The sequence below is a fragment of the Montipora capricornis genome, chromosome 3, assembly GCF_036669925.1.
Source record: "Montipora capricornis isolate CH-2021 chromosome 3, ASM3666992v2, whole genome shotgun sequence".
NCBI lineage: Eukaryota > Metazoa > Cnidaria > Anthozoa > Scleractinia > Acroporidae > Montipora > Montipora capricornis.
Window position 1 is genome coordinate 59772480 of NC_090885.1, and position 22500 is coordinate 59794979.

A 22500-nucleotide genomic window follows, 5' to 3' on the forward strand; every position below is an offset into this window, starting at 1 on the left:
TGCGCTGAGCACGCACAATTCGGAAACTACTGCCGCTGATCCACCGTACTGCAGCTACTCAAAATCATCGCCACCGAAAAAAAAAAGAATCGAGAGAGCTCACAGATTATAAAGCGCCCAGGCCCCACGCGGTCTATCAAGAATAATGTTGCTGCTTCGCTAAGGCTTCGCAGCAATAATCTAACTGAAGTGCTGAAATATAGTGTCTTCCATCTAGATGTCCAATGTTCACAGTAGTTCCCTGTTGTCCGCTTATAGGACTGATACCAGTTACTGGTGCCCACCCCTCAATGGATTCATTTATACGCAAACTGCTCCCACAATAAGTGCATCACACCATGTATGTTGCTGTGACAACAAACGCACAATTGCTCTGTAATGGTCCAATAAATTTTTGACAGTTGTTTCTGATGGATTCAACTCCAGCAGCATGCACATTCATGTGATAGGATCATTGTATAACTGGTGGGCAACAGAAGAAAAGAAGCATAAACCATCTGAGGTACATTCTAGTGCCTTCAATCCTTTTTGAGCTAATCGAGCCCGGCTGCAACAGTGCTAGAGAAGGATTTCTCAGTATTGTATGTGCTGTATGTGTACTCGTTCCATGAGCAACAGGACCTGGGTTCGATTCAATGTCTCCTGATAACAATAGCTTTTCTCTTGATAGACAATAATTCTCATTTTTTTGGTTCAATTTTGTCGAATGCGTAGTAGCAGATTGATCTTGAATACACAATAGAACTGACAAGTCTTTTTTGTGTTTAGTAGTCCTGCGGATAATAAGATAAAAATGACGATTAGAATCTCCTACTTTCGAAGATTGTTACGTCTGAGTTGCGGTCTAGGTATAGAGATATAATATTTTCCAAAGGCAAGAGATAAACACTTTCTCAACCCAGACGAGCTCGGTACGTCCTTATTTAAATACTGCACCATACACTTTCTAATTACCTTGTCTTTCTGAAACAAGCTCGACGTTTTCTTGTAAGGAATTAATTCTGGAAGGTTCTCTGTCCCAGGGAGGAGATTGGTACGGATTTCTCATCAGTTTTCGTTTCATAATCAGTGACCGAGTCTTTCGACAGTTCTTCATTATGGTTCACCACACAAGTACTAGTGTCTGGAAGCATGGATTGCTTGGTGGCCTCACTGTTTTTCATGTCACGGATGTTGTTCAAGTTCTATTCATGTGGCTTTGATGACTCATAGCTTGCAAAACTTCGTGATAGCTTTGAAAAACATTGGTATACTTTGAAAGCTTCGATGTTACTCTCCAAATGGAATTTATTTATCCCCCGTGAGCTTAGGGGATGAACAGGCACTGTCTTCTCACCATGTGTCAGACTGTCGATTCCATTTCTACATGTATTAAAGTCTTCGCGTTGGTCAGTGAAAGGCGGTACACAATTAATTGCACCAATCTGTACTTGTTCTGAATATTTTACTTCACCTTCGAAGAAAGCCATTTCTTTAATTCTTCCGTTTCTTGCTTCTAAATGCAGCGGAAGGTACTCAAACACTTAAATATAAAAGCGACATACAGCAATGGCGGCGCACAACCTCGCGAACAGGAAGTCACAGCTTTCTACGGTGTGTTGTGATTATCCATCCTGATTGGCTTATTAGATCGGACTTCCGGTTACGCAGGAGTGACACGTTTGCATAAAGAACCTCACCAAAACTCGTGGATATATCCACGAGTAAAAAATGGCGAAGGTGGGAGTATTCAGTCTGCAACCTTTTTTTTACTTGCAGGTTATACGTATCTTTTCAATTACGTTTACTTGCAGATTTTTATCAGTTTTAGTTGTGGTTCTTGCCAGTGCATTTCTCCTCTACTCTCGACAGATGTTAGCAGGTATTAGAAGTGTCGTAGATTATTACAACGAATTGCGCGTTTCAAACCATCCACTGACCACCTTCCTTGGTAGTCTATTTTTATAACATACGTATGTAAGCGAGGATGCAATTTTATTCGAAAAGAAACAACAAGAACGAAACAACACTTCTCGTGCAACAGTAGAGATACGAATACACGACATGAATGGAACAAAAGAAACCTTTCGTTACTTTGCGTGACAGAAATATTTACCAGGTTTGAAGGTCAAAAGTCCAAGTTAACAACATATTGTATATGAATGCCTCCAGAAAATGAGTTCACAACGTAACGGATAACATTGTATAACATTATGGACTCAAACTTTGCGTCACTGAAATGCAAGTACGTACTGCCTTAGGTAGCTTTCTTTCGGTAGTAACCGTTCATTAAATCAATTTGTATCATCACAGGCTGCCCAGAGTCGGAAGGTAAACAATTATAAGGATTTGTATGGGAATCTCGATAGCAAACTGAAAAAAATATTTACCCGCAAAAGTTCTCAATAAAAAAGCCGTAATTTATTGTCGTGGTGAATTTCTCGCTATTTGTGTGGTTATTTGCCTGATTGAATGCGATTTAAGCGACTTCTCAAATTCCCGAGTTGTCACTCGTACCTAATAAAGGAAAGGCTGGAAAGTAATTTCTAGCTTACCTCACATCTCGCCGATAAAATCACACTTCTCCGGCATGAGTCACGCTCAAACCCCGGCGATGGCCACACGAATAAATTTACTTCTCCTTGACCAAGTTTTCATTTTGACACGGCTGGTCAACCGTTCACTTATTAGCTCTCACCGTATCGAGGCTCAAGAGAACGGTTGACCAACCGTGTAAAAATTCTACGTAGTCACTAAAACATGGAAAGACCTAAAACCATCTACAACCACCTCAAAAATATCTACAACCACCTCAAAAACATCTACAACAACTCACAAGGAATGGAATACCATCTTAGGGTTGATTTACACGATACGACTTTGTCGTATGCTACAGCGGCTTACGACAGGCCCACGACATGATTTACGATTGTTGTGTACGTCAGAAAAAATGTCGTAGCATTTTAAAACATGTTTTAAGACGCTGCGAAAATCGTAAGTCATGTCGTAGGCCTGTCGTGAGCTAGTCGCATGCGACAAAAGCGTATCGTGTAAATCGGCCCTTAAATTAAACAAGCCATGATTGTATAAAATAAGCAAGACGTCAATATGTGGTTACCATTTAGCCAAAAAAATCCGGATGGCATGATCGTGGCATAAAGGTAAGCGAATTTGTTCTTCACTGGGAAAGGGTTTGAACCTGAAGTGCATGGTAATTTGACACGATTGAGTTTCTTGTCTTCACGCACGCAATGAAATAGGAAAGGTTTTCGCCTCTAAGAGCAAATATGTTGTTTGTTTCAAAAAATTGTACGCTGGAAAAGGTGGCCTTTATGAATTCATCATCTTTTACGGTATGCGAGCTTAACTGGATTGTTTTTATGGCAATAGTAAAGCATTTTCTTGTCAAAATGAGGTCAGCGTTTTTCTGTTGTGCTAACTTAATTAAATATAAATATACATTCTGCCTCGTGAGTTTGTTATTCTCGTTAACCAGCTTCCCTGGAAAAGGATTCTGTGATATTTTCTACCTTCGTGAATTATAATATCATGTTGTGTATTGAATTTTCGAGCTTCAGGTTGAAACGTGATACGGGAGGATATTTTTAGTATTTCTCTGTAAGCAGGAAAGGGTTTCACGAAAATAAACAGGTCTGTTGGAAACGTGCTTGATTTTCAACAAATTGAGCCCCAAAATGATGGAATTACGTGGTGATAAATAACCTCGTCTTGAAAGGTAAATTTTTGACTTTGCAGAAACAATGGTCAACCTCACTCAGAGTTTGGGCGTGTTTTGAATTCGCTCATTTATTGTCAAACTTTATAACACTTGACAGGAAAAAAACCTTACGAAAACCCGGTATCTTGCCATCATCTGAGACAGATGCTTCACTGTTTGGCCGGTAAACATGCCGCGGTAACTTAATCACGGCGCCCGGTGAATTCCGGCGATGTCACTTTCGATTTTGCGATTTATTTGTGCAACCAAACAGTACAATAATAAAATTGAACGTAGAAAAAATCTCCCAAAATGTTTGTCGCTGATCGTAACTTTTTATAGTCTATATTCACGGTTCAAAACTAATGTTGTTTTCATGTCGTAAATATGTTATTCTCGAGCGACCGTCCTGGAAACTTCCTTCTGCTCTTTCTAAAAACTGTGTATCAATTTACTTTTGCATCAATATTTGTTTTTGCATAAAGCAAGCTAACAAAATCTGTACCTTGCTGAGTTAGCATTTGTTAGCGTTAATAGTAGTAGGTCCAATGCTTCTGTTCTACGAAGGGGTATGGTCACCCATCCAGATACTAACCCCGCCGGCCGGATAGGGTAAACTTTAGTAAATTTTAGTGTAACAAAGCTGCTCAGAGGGCACGCTTAAACTTGTGGTGAAAGAAGTTGTGAGGGAGCTTGACAATTATTAACATGTCAGCCCAGAAGCCAATGTTTCTCACTTCCCATTGATTTTCTTCAATCTTTCTGGGTTCAGTACTTTGCTAGTAACCACATGTCTTCTCAGGCCATTTACCCAAGACTTCTCTCATGGCACTACAATGATAGACAATACCAAAACAATATCGTGCACTGTTAGAACTACATATTACGCAAGGACAACTTGAATCTCCTGGAAGACAACACACAGCTCAGTTGACATTTTATATGGAATAAATCGCTGTGTTACGTCACTACCACACGTAAGCAATGCGTGTTAATTTTTCTAAAGAGAACAGGAATTTCTTCTTTCTGACAAATGATTAATTAATAGGGCGGTAGCCAGGCTTTTAACCTCAGAAAAGGATCTGTTTCGTCGTACGAACGTGTGAGGACCTGTCAGCCAAAGGGCCTCTGCTGGTATGACTTCTGGGTGACCCCTTAAATGGTCTTAATGACCCCCCAACTTGAAAAAAATTGTCTGGAACGGTGCACGTACCACAGGCAACCCAGTGTACCCTCACAAAACAGGGTCTAGTTTTGTGTCAAGTTTGGTGCCAGTTGAATTCATTTTAAAACTTCGCCGTTGCTTGGTTGTCACAGCAAATTTTGGGCAATTTGTTGATAAACAGAAAACTGCATTTTAACCGCGTTTCTAAATTTTCGCAAATTTCTCAAAAAATAAGAATCGCTGGAACTATTAAATGTGGTGTTTGAAAATAGTTCTATCTCATAAACCGTAACCTCTAGTCTGCCGGGAGTGACGTCACAATCATTGAACCGTAACTGCTTGAAGGGAGTTGACGTGTTTTTAATCGATTCGTGTTCTGTCAAAAATTTTGCTTTTTTTCCGCTGTCTCAGTTAAGTGTTTTTTTCTCCTTTTTCCCTTTACGTTTCTTTGCTGTAGGTGAATCGAGTTTTGTACGAGTTACTTGTTTCTTTTTAGTCTAGAATTACCTTGTTATGGCGTTCTTTGATTTTCGGAATTTATGTCCAAGAAAGCAGATAAATTGCAGAAAATTTTAGTTTTGCATCCAAAAATTCGTAATCAACGCTAAAATGACCAAATTTTGCCTGGAAAGCATATTTTACTGTTATTTTTCTTAAATTTTTTCGTTCAACTTTCGCTTTTATAAAATGTTTCAGTTGTCTGTAAATAAGTTATATGCTGTTGGAAAGCTTATTTTCTTAGCTTTAAAATGATGTATATTTTTTTCCCCCTAACTTTAAATATTTTTTGAGAAAAAAAAAAAAAACATTTTTTGGCGATGGCTGATTTACCGCGGTTTTCTCGCGGTTGGGAAAGTAGGAAAAAGAGTTAGGCCGGTAGCCAGGCTTTTAAACTCAGAAAAGGATCTGTTTTGTCGTACGAACGTGTGAGGACCTGTGAGCCAAAGGGCCTCTGCTGGTATGACTTCTGGGTGACCCCTTAATAACTTCTTACTAACCGAGCGCGAGGGCCGTACTGCCAGGGAAATATTGACCCGAGGTCGTGGCAGTACGGACCGAGCGCAGCGAGGTCCGTACAAAAACGACCCAGGGCCAATATTCCCCAGTACGGCTCGAGCTAGCTCGGTTAGTAAGTAGTTTATTATATGGTTTTTTAATTACCTTTTGCTTTGTTTTTGCAAGCCCGTATCGGCCCGCGGGCTAGTCACAATTAGCCAATCAGAGCGCCCGTTATATCGGCTACAAACCCCAACTTGAAAAAAATTGCCTGGAGTTTGAGTTTGAGTTTGTAAGATACGCATGAAAGGTGAAGTGAACTATATAATAGTCACGTTTATGGAAAATTCACCTAGAATGACCCCGTGTAGGCATTCACGTTAGTACCACGTGACGTCTGTTCGCCAGCTTGAACCGTACGAATTCCATTGTACGGTACATTTCAAAGGAGAAGTGATCATCATCTATTTTTATAGTCACATTTATCACAAGTTCACCTAGAACAAGAAGATCTTTCAGATCTTAAAACCGCGCTTTGAAAATTTATCTGTTTTCTTACCACTATAATCGCAACGTAGTACACATTCCAAAGCAGTCTTTGTTGACTCACTATGACTATAGACACAAAATCACCTGATCAATCTGTAGCACAACAACGACTGCACACGAACTTATTGCACTATCACTTATAGCCGAGGTGAATTTTCCGAGGAATCTTCGATGACGAAATGGTCTTAATTAATCTGGAACTGTCATCAGGACATCTATGGGTATGAACGATACGATAATAACACTTTTAACAACTTACAGCTTTCTTCCCTAAAAGTCGCGATTAAATTTAATTGGGTTTTTACACGAGTAAAGGCCTAGCAAAGTAGTCACACGCGTCACTTAATTTAAGAATTACGTTATCCACGGCTGTCTTAACTACGGTGGTTATTTCCCTACCAATGAAACTTGAAACGTCGACATATTCCATGGATGACATAATGACCTTTTATGTATTCAATACTCGCTTCGGATCAACCGCTTAAATAACACAAAAAGGCATGATATATTTTGTACTAAATAAAGAGTGGAATATTCATAAAACTTTAAGTACATTAACGTTTTAACAGCTTTTGGCGAATACCGGTAACATCATATGTTGCGTGATTCGAAGTGCCACTGACTGTATGACCCAATAGAGATTTGGGTCTGCTCACCAACAAAACTAAATTTTATCTGTTTTCTTACCACTATAGTCGCAACGTAGTACACATTCCAAAGCTGTCCTTGTTGATTCACTGATGACTATAGAACCAAAATCACTTGATCAATCTGTAGCACAACAAACTGACAACAACGACTGCACACAAAGTTATTGCACCATTACTTATAGGACCTTATAGCCGTTGTCAAATCTCCGATTGCGCCATCATTCGTTGGAAAATTCACCTAGAATGACCTCGTGTAGGCATTCGCATTAGTAACACGTGGCGCCCGTTCGCCGGCTTGAACTGTACGAATTCCACTGTGCGGTACATTTCAAAGGAGAAGTGATCTATTTTTTTAGTCACATTTATCGCAAGTGCACCTAGAATAACGTTGTTAAGGCGTTCACCATTCATGGTGTTATCTAGTCGAGGCGCTTTACAGCCTGAAGGCCAGCCAAAGAGCGGTCTGCAATCCTCAGTTGGAGGGAGTGTATAATAATATTCATTTGGCTGTGACCTCCTAAGGCATCCATAAGAGCAACCTGGGATCTGGTTGCCATGAGGCAAACCTTGGTAGTTGAGCAGTGAGAGCTGTGGTATTCAAATCAGTGCTTAATGACAAAATGTCTGGCAAAGCCTATCAAACAGCTCAAGGTTAAGTTGCCATTTATGATCTGAATGATGCTTTCAGGACAGAGTCTGCATCTACGTTAGCAGAGCCTGCAGTAGCCTACTTTTAGCTTCTGTTAGATAATGTTCGAGGCAAGTGACTCCATTGTTGCCACTTAAAAGCCTAAAGACCAGCCAGAGAGTGGTGCAATAAAATTATGTCTGTAGGTAATCCACCAGGAACAAAGTGTGACAATAATGAAATGCCACCGCACACCAAAGAATGGCAAGGTATTCATACCAATGTGTGAACGTAGTATCTGGAATAAAATCCCTGGTTAAGCTTATTGTGTTAAGGTTTTTGATCCAGACAAGTCACATTGTTAGCCTCCATTTATAGCCAATCGGAAGTTGCAGATTCGTTGCTTTAAACTCTAGCCCCGAAGGAAGCTTTAACTTCATGCTAAGGTGGTCTGGCTTTGGCTATGACTTCTTACTATGAGTTGAATCAGAGGTTTAGGGATGCCATGAAAGTCCATTTTACAATGAAGTTGCCTGGGGTTCATCAGTTCTTCTGGTCATGCTGATGAGTTTCTGTTTGGCGGAGAAACTGCTAAGAGAGTTAGGATAATAGCAGAATTTAAAAGAACTGCAACTACGTTTGTTTTCAGTTAGTATAAGTTTATTATTATGCACAATTTCCTCAGTTAGTGCCCTGGTGCTAAGAATTTGTCACTTAAATAATGTTCATTATTAATAATTAAGGGGGTTTGCAAGTATGCATCCTCAAGGCAGACCAAGTAACCCTTATTCTGCTTGAGGTAGTTTTCCGAGGGGTAGGTGCTTCCGAGGTCGTGGTACCCAATCGGGTAATGTTACTTCCCTATCTGTCTAGCCTTTCCTGAATGTGGTCCAGCCAGACAGGCCAAGGTCCTTTCCCGAGGCAACCAACAATTTTGATATGTATGTACAGATGAGGAAGTCCACAGTTTGTTAAGCAACCAGGCACCTTAATGGTGGGACAGACTGAAAATTGCTTTTCTGAGCGGCTGAAGGTCACCTCAGATCCAGAAATCTTGGACTATGTAGAACGTTGTCACATAGAATTTACATATGATCCTTCTGAGCGACAAATTTTTAATGTTCAGTTTGTTATGTCTAGGACGTTTTCTCAAGCTAGAGGAACTTTGTGTGATCCGAGACACTCACTCACTCACTCACTCACTCACTCAGCCGGCTGCGAGACAGTCGGCCACAGCCAAAGCCCAAGTGATCAGAGATCACTGCATGAACTCGGGGAATGCTTGGCCTATTTTACCAAATTGGGCGGATGGTTCGCACAGACTGATGTTTCATTTTGAGAACTACAATGCAGCTGTTAGCTTTCGGCATTTTAAGTTGGATGCAGTCAACGCAGTCCTTATTTTTCGAACCCCGTGGGGAGCTTATTTGGCAATCTCAGTTTTAAAACTTACCTATTATTCTTGTCTCGTTGCCTTAAAGCACAGGAAATTCCTTCCGTTACCTTTAAAGAGCAGTTCTATGCATTTAAGTCCTTACTCACGAGTTTAACTTCTGTTTCCCGGGAATTTTTACCAAGGTTATGGAACATCCCCTGGCGGTCCTTAGGCATAAGGGGCTTTCAGTGAGTTTGCTTCTCTGGTAGTTGGTTTTATATTGCAGGGAAAGGATGTTCTTGGTTGCTTTCACGCTATGTGAGAGTCAGTTCAATTATCATTAAAACTGTTTTGACCCCCACAATTGCAAAGGAAATCACTTTCTTGGTTGTCACTCTAGATTCTGACTTGATGAGGGTGTAACTATCCGATAAAAAGAAAGGGAAGCTGAAACTCTTGTGTTTAGAAGCTATCAGTGAGAAGGAGTTTACTATTCGCTTTGTTGTTCAGGTTATTAGAAAGGTATTGTCTATCACTACCAGGGGTCCAATTTGGGAAATTCCATTACCGTTATTTAAGACGGGATAAATTTCTAGCCGTGGCCCATAATACAGGGGATTATGATGCCCTCGTGTTTTTATTTTGCTCAGTTAGGGCACTGAGTTACAAATGTGGGTTGAGAATGTCCCCCAGGCGTTTCGTTACATTGATCATCCACTAGTGGCTTAAATTTTTCAAACTGATGCGATTGCTAGTGGCTGGGGCATTACCTGTGCAACTAATGTCTCTTGCAGTCTCGGGAGCAGGAATCCCTGCACAGTAATTCTAATTCCCAAATGTTTGGGTAAGATAGAGGCCGACCAGGCCAAGGGCATCTTAGTGGTGCCAGCATGGACCTCTCAGGCTTAGTATACTCGAGTACTATCAATGATGGGTCAGCAGCCTTTGGTCTGGACTCCAGGCAGCCAGCTGCTGGTCCACTCGTCTGCTAGTAGCACGCATATAGTGCAAAATCATCTCAAGCTGATTGCATGGCCCATTATCTGGGTATTTCATCAGAAGTGACGCTTTTCTGAGTACGTTCCCGAGGTGTCGTTCTACTCAGAGACACTACAGCGTTTATCCTTTGAAATGGGCTGTATTCTGTAGTCAGAGAGAGTTCCCTCCACGCTCCCCGGATCTAGCCCTTGTTTTTAGAATTCTTATATAGGGAAGATATAGTTCGCGTCACCTATGGTCATTAATGTACCAACCAGAGCCTCGTTGGCGGTCGAAACGAAGGCTCTTTTGTTCCTGTGGTTGGCACATTTGAATAACAAGAGTAATCTTTGTAAACAGATAACTTCCCTATTCCGAGTTCCCCTCTATGTCATTCGGCACTGATCACTGCTACATCAGCTTTCTCTCGTATGATTAGCGCTGAGAATACCTTAGTTGGCTAACATCCAGTTGTTCGTCGTTTCTTGAACGGTGCCTTTGGGAGTAAGCCACCCTCAAATAGATTTTATGGTATTTAAGATGTGCAGCAAGGGCTGAAATTTGGGAGACTCGCACTTGCGTTAAAAGGAACTCTCGTTAATACTAGCCACGTTATTAGCGTTAGCAACAATATTTTGCTGCGACATAAAATTCTATCTCATAAAGAGTAGTAACCAAAAGTGTCTGACGTGAAGTACGAGCCTAGTCTGCCGGGAGTGACGTCACAATCATTGTTTCAAATCTTCCTCCTCATAGTGGAGGAACATTTAGACACAGAAAGTAATTCCATAAAGAGGATTAGTAACCAAGGCCTGAGAGCTCGACACAAACACAGGGAGGTAGAGGTGGGCATGTCAGACACCTTCGGTTAATACTCTTTATGAGATAGAATTCAAGTCAAACTTGAACTTACAGGTAAGTCTCGTTTAACTTTCTAATTCACTAACGGGTATCTTTGGGCAAAATATGAGCTATCCGTCAAAATGGTCGTTGACGGACGATTCTCGATTCTTACAGACAGCCATTCTTAATGATTTGACTGGTCGAATGGTCGCCGTTGTTTACTGGCGTTAATGTTACAGTTTGTAAATGTTTTGGGTCGGAAATACGCCGTTGGTTACTGGCTTAAAATTTTACAGTATGTAAATTTTTTGGATCGGAAATACGCCGTTGGTTACTGGCTTAATATTTCACATTATTATATGGCAAAGCCAGTCTTGGGCAAATCCCAGCGCTCTGATTGGTTTTTTCTCGGTCGGGATTTTGCAGTACGGATCATTTCCGTGGAAACGGTCCAAGCCGTGTATTTTTGTTTTGGAGCAAAGCCGGCAAATTCATAATTTCCAACCACAACAGCGAAAAAAAAAACTGTGAATATTGTCATTCTTCACAGTGAAACTACCGTTCCTTGTGCGTGACAGATCAAAATCACACAACTGGAACGGAAAAGGAGCGAGAGTTAAATCAAAATGCAACTTTTACGCTTAGGCAAGAAGAAACCTAAGCTCACTTTCTGAGCAACAGTTTAAATACACGAGCGTTAAAGAAAACATAGCACTCTTCTCCTTGAAAACAGCATACAGAAAGGAAAATACCGGTTTCAACCTTCTAAAGAAACACAACATCAAGCTACGCTCATATGGATCGAAAACACATTAACTCCATTGGCTAGAATTCTATAGCCAATCAGAACTTAGCAAGTTCGATCCTTCCATCGAGTACAAATAGAGACAAACACACATGGTTTTTGCAGACAAAGCTCTTCACCTTAAATCAAGCTATCGGCAACTGATGAGATCCACATGATAGGATCGAAACCGCGGTCTTGCCTGACCAAATAATATGTCAGAGAACTTCCATCTAGAGTCGGGTTATCTTAATGCCTCGACAAAGAAGCGACCTAAAGACATCGGCATCAAATATCAAAAGAGCATCCACGAGAATGAATTAACTCCAGAGGTTCAAGGAGGACAGCTACTGACCATGGCCACAAACCAAAACACGCTGACGAAGTCAGAAGAATGAGTGAAAGAATTAAAAAAAAAACAAAATGAACCCGGGCCGGGGTCAAACATTTAAGAACAGAAGATCTCTCACTTCTACCGCCGATGAATATATCAGTCGAGCCTAGAATTAAATTGGCGCAAAAGCGAGACGCCATAAGGTCACATTCACATTACTGCTGAGAAAATCAACACCAAGAAACTAAAAGCATTACTTTCGAGACCAACTATTTTCTTGGAAGAAAACGTATCACACAGCAGTATAGAGATTCAAATGTAAAGCCTCATAGGGCAAAAACCATTGCTAAATGAATACTACAGGAGCCGCCTAAAAGAGGCATCCATTCAAATATGTACTCAAGAGAGCAAAATAAGCCTTATCACGGTTTTCGACGCCATCTTGACTGGTAGGCAAAGCGGTCAGAAATTACAGTGTTTGTATGAGAATCCGATAGCAAATAACTTCTCCCAAAATTGAATTTTTCACCATTTCTGAATCGCAACGTTAAAATACTAGGTAGAAGGTTGTATTCACCAAGTTTGAAGTATGTAGCTTGGCTAGAAGACGCTCAGTTAATTTTTTGAATTTTCCACACGTTTGTCTGTAAATTTGGCTGGGTAGACAAACGTCTAGACGCAGTTCGCGGGAAAAAATTTTAAGACTAATGTATTGAAAATTAAAAAAAAAATAGCTCAGCGACTTATAGGAAAGCTACATCCTTCAAACTTGGTGAATACAATCTTCTACCTAGTATTTTAACGTCTTGATTCAGAAATTGTGAAAAATTCAATTTTGGAAGAAGTTATTTGCTATCGGATTCCCATACAAACACTGTAATTTCTGACCGCTTTGCCTACCCGTCAAGATGGCGTCGAAAACCGTGATAAGGCCTATTATGACAAAGGCAACAGAAACCAGACCACGTACAAGGGGGTCGTGTAGGCCTGTCAACTCTTTTTAACACTTCACCAAGGGTATCTACACAGTTTCTGAATTGTCTAAACCATTTAATGTTTGTTTTATTCATTTCACTAAAGGTGACTTGTCCATTTGTGTTTTAAATACATCTTTTCAAATTCTGATAAACCGTTCTACAAAGGACAATTAAACCATTCCGGTTTATTCTTAACCATTAACTAGGCTTGTATTTTTGGCGGTGACGGCTGCCCATAGATGCATCTGTTGCTTTATACATTCAATTACTGTACTAATTGAGCATGAAAGCATGAAATTTCATTTTAAGTACTATTTTGAACTTGTATAATTATTATATAAAAGGGGACAAAGGGGAGGACTCCTCTCTAGTTTGGCACACACATTAGACGTGAAGCTAGGGTCATCGGTCACTTCAACAGAGAAGATTCCTTGTTCGGTCCACACAACAAATTGACAATGTTTCAGCCCACTTACAAACATTAGTACTTTGAAGTTGATTTCAAAGCAAAACCGTCACCATTTGTGTATTACGTTTAGATCGCAATTTTATCTCGTTAGCACAGTATCTTCTTCATTTCATGGTTCAGGTTTATTTCATTATCGCCTCCTCGTTATGTAATTTAGTTAAGTTTAGTCTCTCGGATTACGGTATATTTGAGGGGGTCTGAGGAAATGATTGACTTTATATCGCTGTTGTGATCGTGATCGTGCTATCCCAAGCTTTACATATCCATCGCTGTGTTTTTTTTTTTTTTTTTTCAAGTACTTAGGAGCTTCACCAAAGTAATTCGGTTAATGTTGTTTCCATGCTTGGTTTAGCTGCTTGTTTATTTTTACTTATTAGTTTCCCGACGTATACATTATGTTAAATCGCTTCATCGCTATTCATCTATTGTATTTAGTTGCGCATTATTCTTAGTTCGGTTGCGTTTTTAATTGCCTTTTAGTTCGAACCGTAATCGTTTATCATGACAACCACATCGCTACTCTTCTACTTGGGAATAAATAGTGTTAATTTTCATTAACGATTCTGCACGTGTTGGTTTACGTTAAGCGTTCAATTTTGCTCCTAATTTACAAAGCTACCCTATCCCGTGACCCTTCGAAGGTCACATTGTTTTGCCAACGATTTCCAGGGTGAAGAATCAGTGCTAGCTTCTTTTGGGTGAAGATCTCTGTGTTTCCAGTGTCACTTACATTCTACAGTGGTCAGTGGTCCTCAATGTTATACAGTGCTCAGTGTTAGAACACTGACATTTCTGAATATTATCGCTCCAAGGAATGGCTTTGACTTTGCAATCCAAAAGCCGTTAGAGATCAATTCCAGTTTGTGGTGGGTATGGCTCACAACCCACTTACATGCATTGCAAGCACTGACTTCATGAAATAGCCCCACTCTCTGGCATTTTAGGGTTCCATTGTTTGTTTACAATTTCTGGGATGTTAGTGCTTATGCTATTTTCTATTTTCGAATTCCCCATAGTACATTTCGTTTTCCCCCCAAATAAATTTTACATAAACTATGGTTTTCAAATATTCCCAAGAGCATTTGAAAACAATAGTTTATGCAAAATTGGGGGGGAGGGGGGGGGAGGGCAAACGAAATGTATTATGGTGCGTTAAAAAATGGAGAATGGCTTGTACCAACTTTGTGACATTTTTAGCATTATCAAGTTTTCTTGAGAAGACTCTCTTGCACTTTGAAGCGGTTATGAACCCCAGTCCTCATATTGCCATTGCTTTGTCGTGGCGCTTTCAATGTACTGAAAGACAACAACTTCCAAAACTTCTTCCATCAAAATGTTTGCTTCAGTCTTAGAAACTCTTGTAGTTTATTCTTAATTCGTTAATACCACTCCCATGCTTGTTTTCATTTGATTTAGCAGTTTCATCAACTTTATCTGTCTGCTTCTGTAGCTGGTAATTGGCACATTACCTCTCATCTGGCAGATTAGTGTCTTCGGATGCAGGGACACTGATCTATGACTATATGTGTTCAATTTTTTTTTGGAAGGGGTGTTTTACTTTCTCAATCAACAAATCCTTTTCATGAAGCGCTTCACTTTGGCTACACTCTCATATACATGGACACACTCCACATTGCAGAGATTCCACATATTAAACCATCAGTAAATAAGCGACAATCACGAGGCTCTCCCAAAAGGGGTCCTTGTTCCCTTTAAATATTTGCTTGGGTTGCCTTGTTTTCCAAATTACTTTCAAACTTGTTCCCAGCTTTCTGATCGCTAAAATTGTTTTAAATTGTTTATGCTCCCTTTTTCCCTAAAATAGTTTGACAGCAGCCCAGTCAAAATGTTTTCGAGTAGTACTGAGGCAAGCTGGCTATAGTAATAGGCAGGAGAGGCCTTCGGACTCTGCTGTAAGGGCCGGAGCCCCTTGCATAGTTTACAGTGATGAACAAAACCTCGAAACAACCACATCCTGAATACCAAGTCTGACAAATGTGAATTTGAAGTAAGCCGCAGATATTGTGTTGTAGACGGCCAAATAGCCGACTGCCGGCGCATATTGACTGGGCTGATCGTCGTTATTGTTTCCCAGTTCCAATGAGCCATGTTCCCTTATTCCCTAAAACCCCTGGGAGGCTGGTCTCAATCAACGAGGGACTTGTAAGCGGTGAGGCCCTGTTTGTCGTATTCAGTGTAGTGGTACATTAAATGGATAACCGAATGGCGCCGAGGAGTTGAAATTGTTCATGATCTTGACTTCATCCAAAATGGATTGGGATTAATAAATTGTCTGCATCGTCGGTTTTGTCTTTCTACTAATATAAACGTCATTTGATTCAACTGCAGCGGCGATTGCTATCAGCGAAGACTTCAAAACCGTAAACGCGCTCACTGAAACTCCATGCTCCTGCAAATATTTTTCTGTGCGAAAGTCCCTCTTTAATAGTCATCTGCTTAGACATGTTGAACCTGGAACTGTTGCTAACAGGACTGCTTGCTGAAGTTCGCTAGACTTATTCGTCGTTTTCGAACTAGTAAAGGCCCACTGACAGAGGAGGTTAGATTTACACACACTCGAATCACATTCATTCTGTTTCGTTACTGACCTCAAAGTGCACAAATATATGACAATTTAATACATGGAGGTATTTGTAATAACATAATGCAAGGAATACATTTCGTTTTCGTCCGCCTAGCGATCCTAGCTGTAAAAAACCTGACTCATCCCCGTAAATCTTGTCGACATAGGAGAGTAAAACTATCGCGTTCCACACCAAATCCTAACCATCGAAGTAACTAGTGTCTCTGTTGGGTCATTTCAAAGTCCCACACAAAAAGAAACTAACATTCATATGTCCGATCTGCTCGAATGTCCGAACTTTCGCGGTTTGTTTACACAAAAAGTCACGTGATACTACATGTGAAAGCTGACGCTCAAAAGGTGAATTAGCTATTAAAGACTTTAGATCGAGGTTTGGCGATCTTACCACAAACGGTAAGCCGCGGTTTGCAGTTGGCGGTTTCATGTTAGCCGTCTGCCCATATTTGGACTTAAGATTCGCGGGTAAAATAGCCGGCTGCCATGTTTGTTTTCATTCGTTCGTTCACTTCTGTTTTAGCTGAGAAACGTCAAGTCAAGTCTCTGCTTACGAGCCAGAAGGCCCATCAGGCCGGCACTTACTAGGAGTATTTCGACTCCCCCCTGGATAGGATTCTAGTCCATCGCAGGGTTATCCCCAGCATTAAATTCGCCGGTACCCATTTATACACCTGGGTGGAGAGAGGCACCGTGAAAGTAAAGTGTCTTGCCCAAGAACACAACACAATGTCCCCAGCCAGGACCCGAATCCGGACCACTCGATCCGGAGTCGAGCACTCTAACCATGAGCTAAATTCAAAATGGAGAGAGAAGAAAAATTGCAAAGAAAGATGCAAATTGCGCAAACACAGTTTGAACAGAACCCCTGTGATGAAATCGAAAATATTCAGGCAGAATAGTCTCGAACTGATTGCAATAACGGGAATTTGTTTTGAGGTGACGTTCTCGTTTTTGTTCCCGTCGTCGTTGCTAAGGCTCACTAGGGAGCTTACGCAGAACGACGACGCCGCCAACCAGCTGCAGGCCCGGGTTGCTCGAAGCATGATTAGCGCTAACCGGCGTTAAATACCATGGAAACCTATAGGTTTTCATATCTCTTAGTCCACGGTTAGCGCTAACCAGGCATCGAGCAACCGGCCCTTAAACATCGCCTAAAAACATTATTTCCTGTTAATGTAACAATTTCGTTATAACCCTAAGTCGTTCAAAAAGGAAAGTGTGTATCAACATTGCAGGACTAAAATTGGCATGAATAGTGTGGTTGTTTGGGAAAAATTATAAAATGTTTCATCAGGTTCTCAAGTCCTCTTCACAACCTTAAATTTGGTCAATTGACGTCGTTGTCAGGACGAGGACGCGAAGAAATGTACCAAAATGCATAACGCACGTGCAGGGCGTGCAGAGCTTTTGATTTTGCTCATTAAACCCATTGTTTTGTGGCGTTCCCGTAGCCGTCATCGTTGTCCTTGCGTAAGCTCCCTACTATTGTGCCGGAGTCTTCCTCAGTTAGTAAATTACACTTTTGTCCCATTTTAGGCATTTGCTGCTCAAGATGATCAAGTTACGGAAACTGGCATTAAGCATTTCTTTTGGTGCAGTGTTGCTGTTGCTGTTTCTGTTGAGGCAGTACACAAAGGTCCCTAATGGTGCGTAAAATAATTTTTGTATAGCGATATTTCTTTTACGGTTTACAAACATTGACGTTACATTTCTTTTGATATTCGCATTTGCCAACCACCTGCAATTAGGTTCTCGTTGTCGTATTAATAGCAATGGCTGGAGTCACGAAATGTCAAAGAAATGTTGCTTGAGAGCGAGGCTAGTGAGTCTCATTAGCACATAAACAAAAGAATACATTTTTGGCCGCCATTTATGCATTCGGCTAATATGGACTTGAAAAAAAAACCGGTCGAACTTCTGACTGAAATACGGAAAATGGAACTTTTTCTCCTGCAATCTCGGCACTTTTCCTGCAATTTTACCCATTTTTTAATTTTAGAATAACCGAAAGTGGAGTTTCAAGCAATCGTTGTAATAGGGTTCAGATTCTCAAACATAACAAACAGACCAACTAAGGATAGTATCATAAAAAATTTAATGGCTACCTGCTCTTTTTATCGTGAAGTTGTTCTTTCTTTCTGCTTGCGAATTCGCCGAGACACTGCAAAGTGTATGACTTGTGTTCTTCCTTTCCTGTAATCAGGATCACGAACGGTGCATTTAGTGGGCTTTTGCGTTTTATCGCTCTTTGTAGAGATCGGCAATATGCTCAATGACACTTCCAAGTAAATTATTTTGGTAGAGATTCATGGATGTTCCCCTACGAGGCATACTTTTCAATGCCCTGCTGTGGCTCGTTTGTCTGGGTCGACGAAGTTTAGACGATGGTTAACTGTGAGATGATGTTAGCTCTTGTCTTGTAGGCAATTGTAAACTTTCCGGCTACAGGTAGCTAGGGCTACTATTTTTTCAAGGAAAGTCTACTGTCAGAAAATTATGTGTGCTGGCGGATTGAAGGTTAACCATCATGAGCAGTTTTTTCTTGAGCATCGCGAAACATATCCATCTCCCGATGCACTTTGTCTTTGCCAACTGATTGCGTTTCCACACAGGTTTTAGACACGGAAGAGGAAAAGTAAATTGTTTTCTTTGCACCACTTTATGCACCGCTCGGGATAGGCTATATGTTCAAATCTCCCTTTGCTGACGCTTTTACTTCAGTAGCCATCTTGATTATTACGAAGACACAAGTTTGCCTCAAAAGAAGGGAAACATGAAACGATTTTAATTGCAATGAACTCGTGCATTCAAGTTTCCCATGAATGACGCACCGATCAGACTGTAAGCGTGGTCTACTCTTCCACGCAGTGAACTTATAAGTGTGCCGCACCCACGGGGTATGAAGGAAAAGCAGGTCACGGTTCTCAGCAATACTGGAAAACCTAAAACTATCACAGGGACTAACCTTAAGATTAAACAGTGCGTTTAGTCGTAATTAGGGTTATTAGTAAAGGGATAGGTTGTTTCAAGAGTAGTAAAACAGGGATCTGTGAACAGTAGCCTGCGAGTGTAAGTTCGGTTGTAGGTGCTCGGTTCGGCACGTGTATATAATTACGTATCATTCTTATGTAAATAGTCAGCCAGAATTCAAAATAAATATCGTTTAAATGGTGTGAATTAGCAACTTGATACGTTGACTCAGTGGTCAAGAACAGGGACAAGTAATCCAGAGGTTTACAGTGGGTCGGAATTCAAGGCAAGCTGCGAGTGACATCATGTGATAAAATGGCAGAAAAAGCCTAGCGGGATTTGGAAAAAAGGACACGACGAAGGGATAGAAAGAGGAAAGCTGGGACGAAAACGAGTAAGGGTGTGGGCGATGTAGGGATAGAAGTGAGAGGGAGGGAGAGAGAACGAGAGGGAGAGAGAAATGAGATCCATTTTTATTCATCCCGTAAGTACAAATTAGCCATGTATATATTCGATTCTCTTGGATGGATGGACGGACGCGTATTGTTCTACAAAACAATAGCGCGAATGAATCATTAATTTCTTCTGCATGCATGAGGAAGTAGGGACCTGTACGGAAATCATTCCTAAATTAACGTTTGTTTAAAAAGGCTAAGTGAACTTGATTTTTTTTTTTGGACGGTGAAGCACCGATTATTTGGTGTGAAGGTGAGTCAAGCTTTTTGCTGCGTTGTCGATGTATTTCATACTTGTGAACCTCATTAGATTTGCAGACTTCTGTCTTCTCCTTAAAATGTCTTCATAAATAAAATTATGATAAAAGGTCGAGAGTGTTGCTCTGTTTGAGTTATGAGTGCGAGTTGTGGATCGCCACAAACGATGTTTCCCCGCGCGCGTAAGACGGTGGAGCCTGATCGCGGGTTATTCGCTCTTTTAAGGTTTACTTTTCGCTTACATTTAGTTTGAACAAATGTATTAAATACAGGCCGGACTTGGCATATTCTTTTAATGTAATTCTATTATAAAACCGACTTATAAGCTGCATAGCCAATTTTTTTTTTCTGCCATTGAACATTGGGATGGTGAAACCAAGTAAGCTCAATTTTGCCTTAAGTTTGTCTCTCTTTATAACCATTTTTATAATGCAATTATATTTGGCTGTTTATCGTAGGGGCTATGTTTGACAGGTTGTATTGGTAGATAGCTTTATTCAGTGGATGAGTGGTATTTAAACAATGCCTGGCTAATTTAATGATTAATTATCCACTGGAAAAAAGTTATCTGCAATTTCAACAGAGTGTCAGTCATAGTATATCTTGTTTTCCTAGATTTATGATAACTTTTAATACATGCTCGCAGCTGAGCAGGTTTTCGCATTTAATTAACAATATGTTGAATGCGTTGAGATATCTTACTCACTGAACTCAAAGTCCGGCAGATGTTAGCTTTCTGAAGTTCATACATTTTGCAGGAGTCATTTCCCAAACAAGGGGATATAAAGCCTAGCCTGACTTAAGTTTAAAATAAGGTGGGCTAATCCTAAGGTAATCATTTTCCTCGCAGTCTGAAAGCTCATCAAACAGGATGGCTTGGGAAATCCTCTGTGGGCAAGGGGGCAATCATGGTTTCAGATGTTTCATAGAGGACGATGATGTTTGATGGCTGCAGGTCTCCAAAAATCTTGTTCAAGATTTCTTAAACATTGCTGATGACAGAAAACACATTTGCATGGTACATGTATAGGTTATTGCTGTTGGCCACTATGGTCTCAATGACGTCTGTGGAAAATCCATGTGATATTGTTCCACTTTTGTCGAACAGTGATATCTTTGTTTGCCCCTCAAGGCTTGTTCTCACTTCAAACAGTGCACTACCATTGGTAAAAATTGCTATGGCAAGTCGTTTGTAGCTAAATTTAATCTTAGATATATAAGTTCAATCCTTTAAATAAAGGTTAAATTTAAAGTCATAAAAGGCATTCAATGCAGTCAATGCTACCAATGTTGGTTCAATTCAAACTATTTCTTATCATTCAATCCCGTTCTTAAATTTTATTTGCAATTCAATGCCGAAATCCAATCTTTTAATTTTATGTTTAATGCAATATCATGAATATTGATTCAATCCAATCCTTAAATTTATATGCAATCCGATACCGCATATATTGATTCAATCCAATCTTCTGTTCAATCCAATAACAAGAATATTGATTATATGCAATCCGAAAAAAACAACCAAGTCTCTTCCTCAATTGAAGTATTATTCTTCATTGTCACTTTCTTCCAAATGAAGTATTATCGTTCATTTTGGACACTGAAAGCTTGATAGGGATCATGGGAAATGAACATATTTCTTATAAAGCGGAACCCTAATGTCTGGACTCGCAGGACTAGAACCTGGGAACGTGTAATTAATAACCACTTCACTTAACCACTAGACTACCACATCACTAACTGCGAGGATGTCATTTTTAATTAATGTCAATAATTTTTTCTTCCAAAAGTGCCGCTGTAAATGTGTAACAACACCCGCTAAGAAGCAAGCTTACACAGTGAAAAATGTCGGTTACCAAACTTCAAGAGAAAGCTAACCATTTTAAAATCAAGCTTTAGACTTAACCATTATTCAGCAATGATTTTATATATATACTAATTAGTTTTGGTAAATAATCGTTTACGTCCGACACGTTTTGTCTCAAACTGAGACTTATTCAAGGAATGACTGATACAGCTATCATAGGACAGCATATACAGCATATGGGTGTGCTAAGTGGTAAGAACGATTACTCACAAACGGCACAAGGATTTTCATTAATATTGTATTCTGACAGAAAGATATATTGCTACTATTTTAACCGATTAGATGAAACATTCTGATCATATCTTTATACAACAACTGCTTATGTGGACTGTGCAGTCAAAGAAACCATAATACATGATAACGGAAACAAAATAAGCTGTCATTGACAATGTTGTGGTACCTGAAGGGTAGATCCTCGTGCAGTTATTGCAAATTTGACAAATCTTAACTAGTACTAAGCTGGCCGAACTGACCGTAACGTTCCTTTCGCTGACCGCGTGTGTCGAGATACAAAGATCATATAGAAAACGTGAAGGTGATCTAACACTTATACGATCGAAGTGTTGATAAAAAATGTCAATCATGAATTCATAATCAGCGACAGAAATCAAACTAAATCAATTAAAAAACAGAACAATAAAGCCCAAGTCATTCACAACACAAAGTTTAGCCTACACCTTACCATGAATAATAACTAAAATATGCTGAGATAAGCTGACCACGGGACGTTACAAGGAACGCCTAAATACATATTCTATTGCGTGTTGTTATATTTTGGGAGTCATACGATTAGTGCTAAACTCCGAGGATCTCTGCAATCCTTGTCCAAGTGAATCCCAATCCTCGCTGTTCTTCTATCATCTTAACAGGAATTTTGAGAGACAGTCTTCCGGATATTTTTCC

General features: G+C 40.1%; 1 protein-coding gene and 1 long non-coding RNA gene across 4 annotated transcripts in view; one reads left to right on the plus strand and one right to left on the minus strand.

The window, feature by feature from the left end:
- The window catches only part of LOC138043553 (uncharacterized), a 16756-nt gene extending 9399 nt beyond the window's left edge, over positions 1 to 7357 (minus strand). Inside the window, exon 1 of the long non-coding RNA XR_011131283.1 lies at positions 7095 to 7357. This is a non-coding gene — a long non-coding RNA (uncharacterized lncRNA). The remainder of the gene's footprint in view (positions 1 to 7094) is intronic.
- Positions 1 to 22500, plus strand: part of LOC138043551 (uncharacterized) — a 55004-nt gene that overhangs the window by 25365 nt on the left and 7139 nt on the right. For all 3 annotated transcript variants that reach the window (XM_068889884.1, XM_068889883.1, XM_068889885.1), the window contains exon 2: positions 17584 to 17693. In XM_068889884.1, the coding sequence (XP_068745985.1) occupies positions 17600 to 17693 (94 nt within the window). In that variant the 5' untranslated portion in view covers positions 17584 to 17599. The remainder of the gene's footprint in view (positions 1 to 17583; positions 17694 to 22500) is intronic.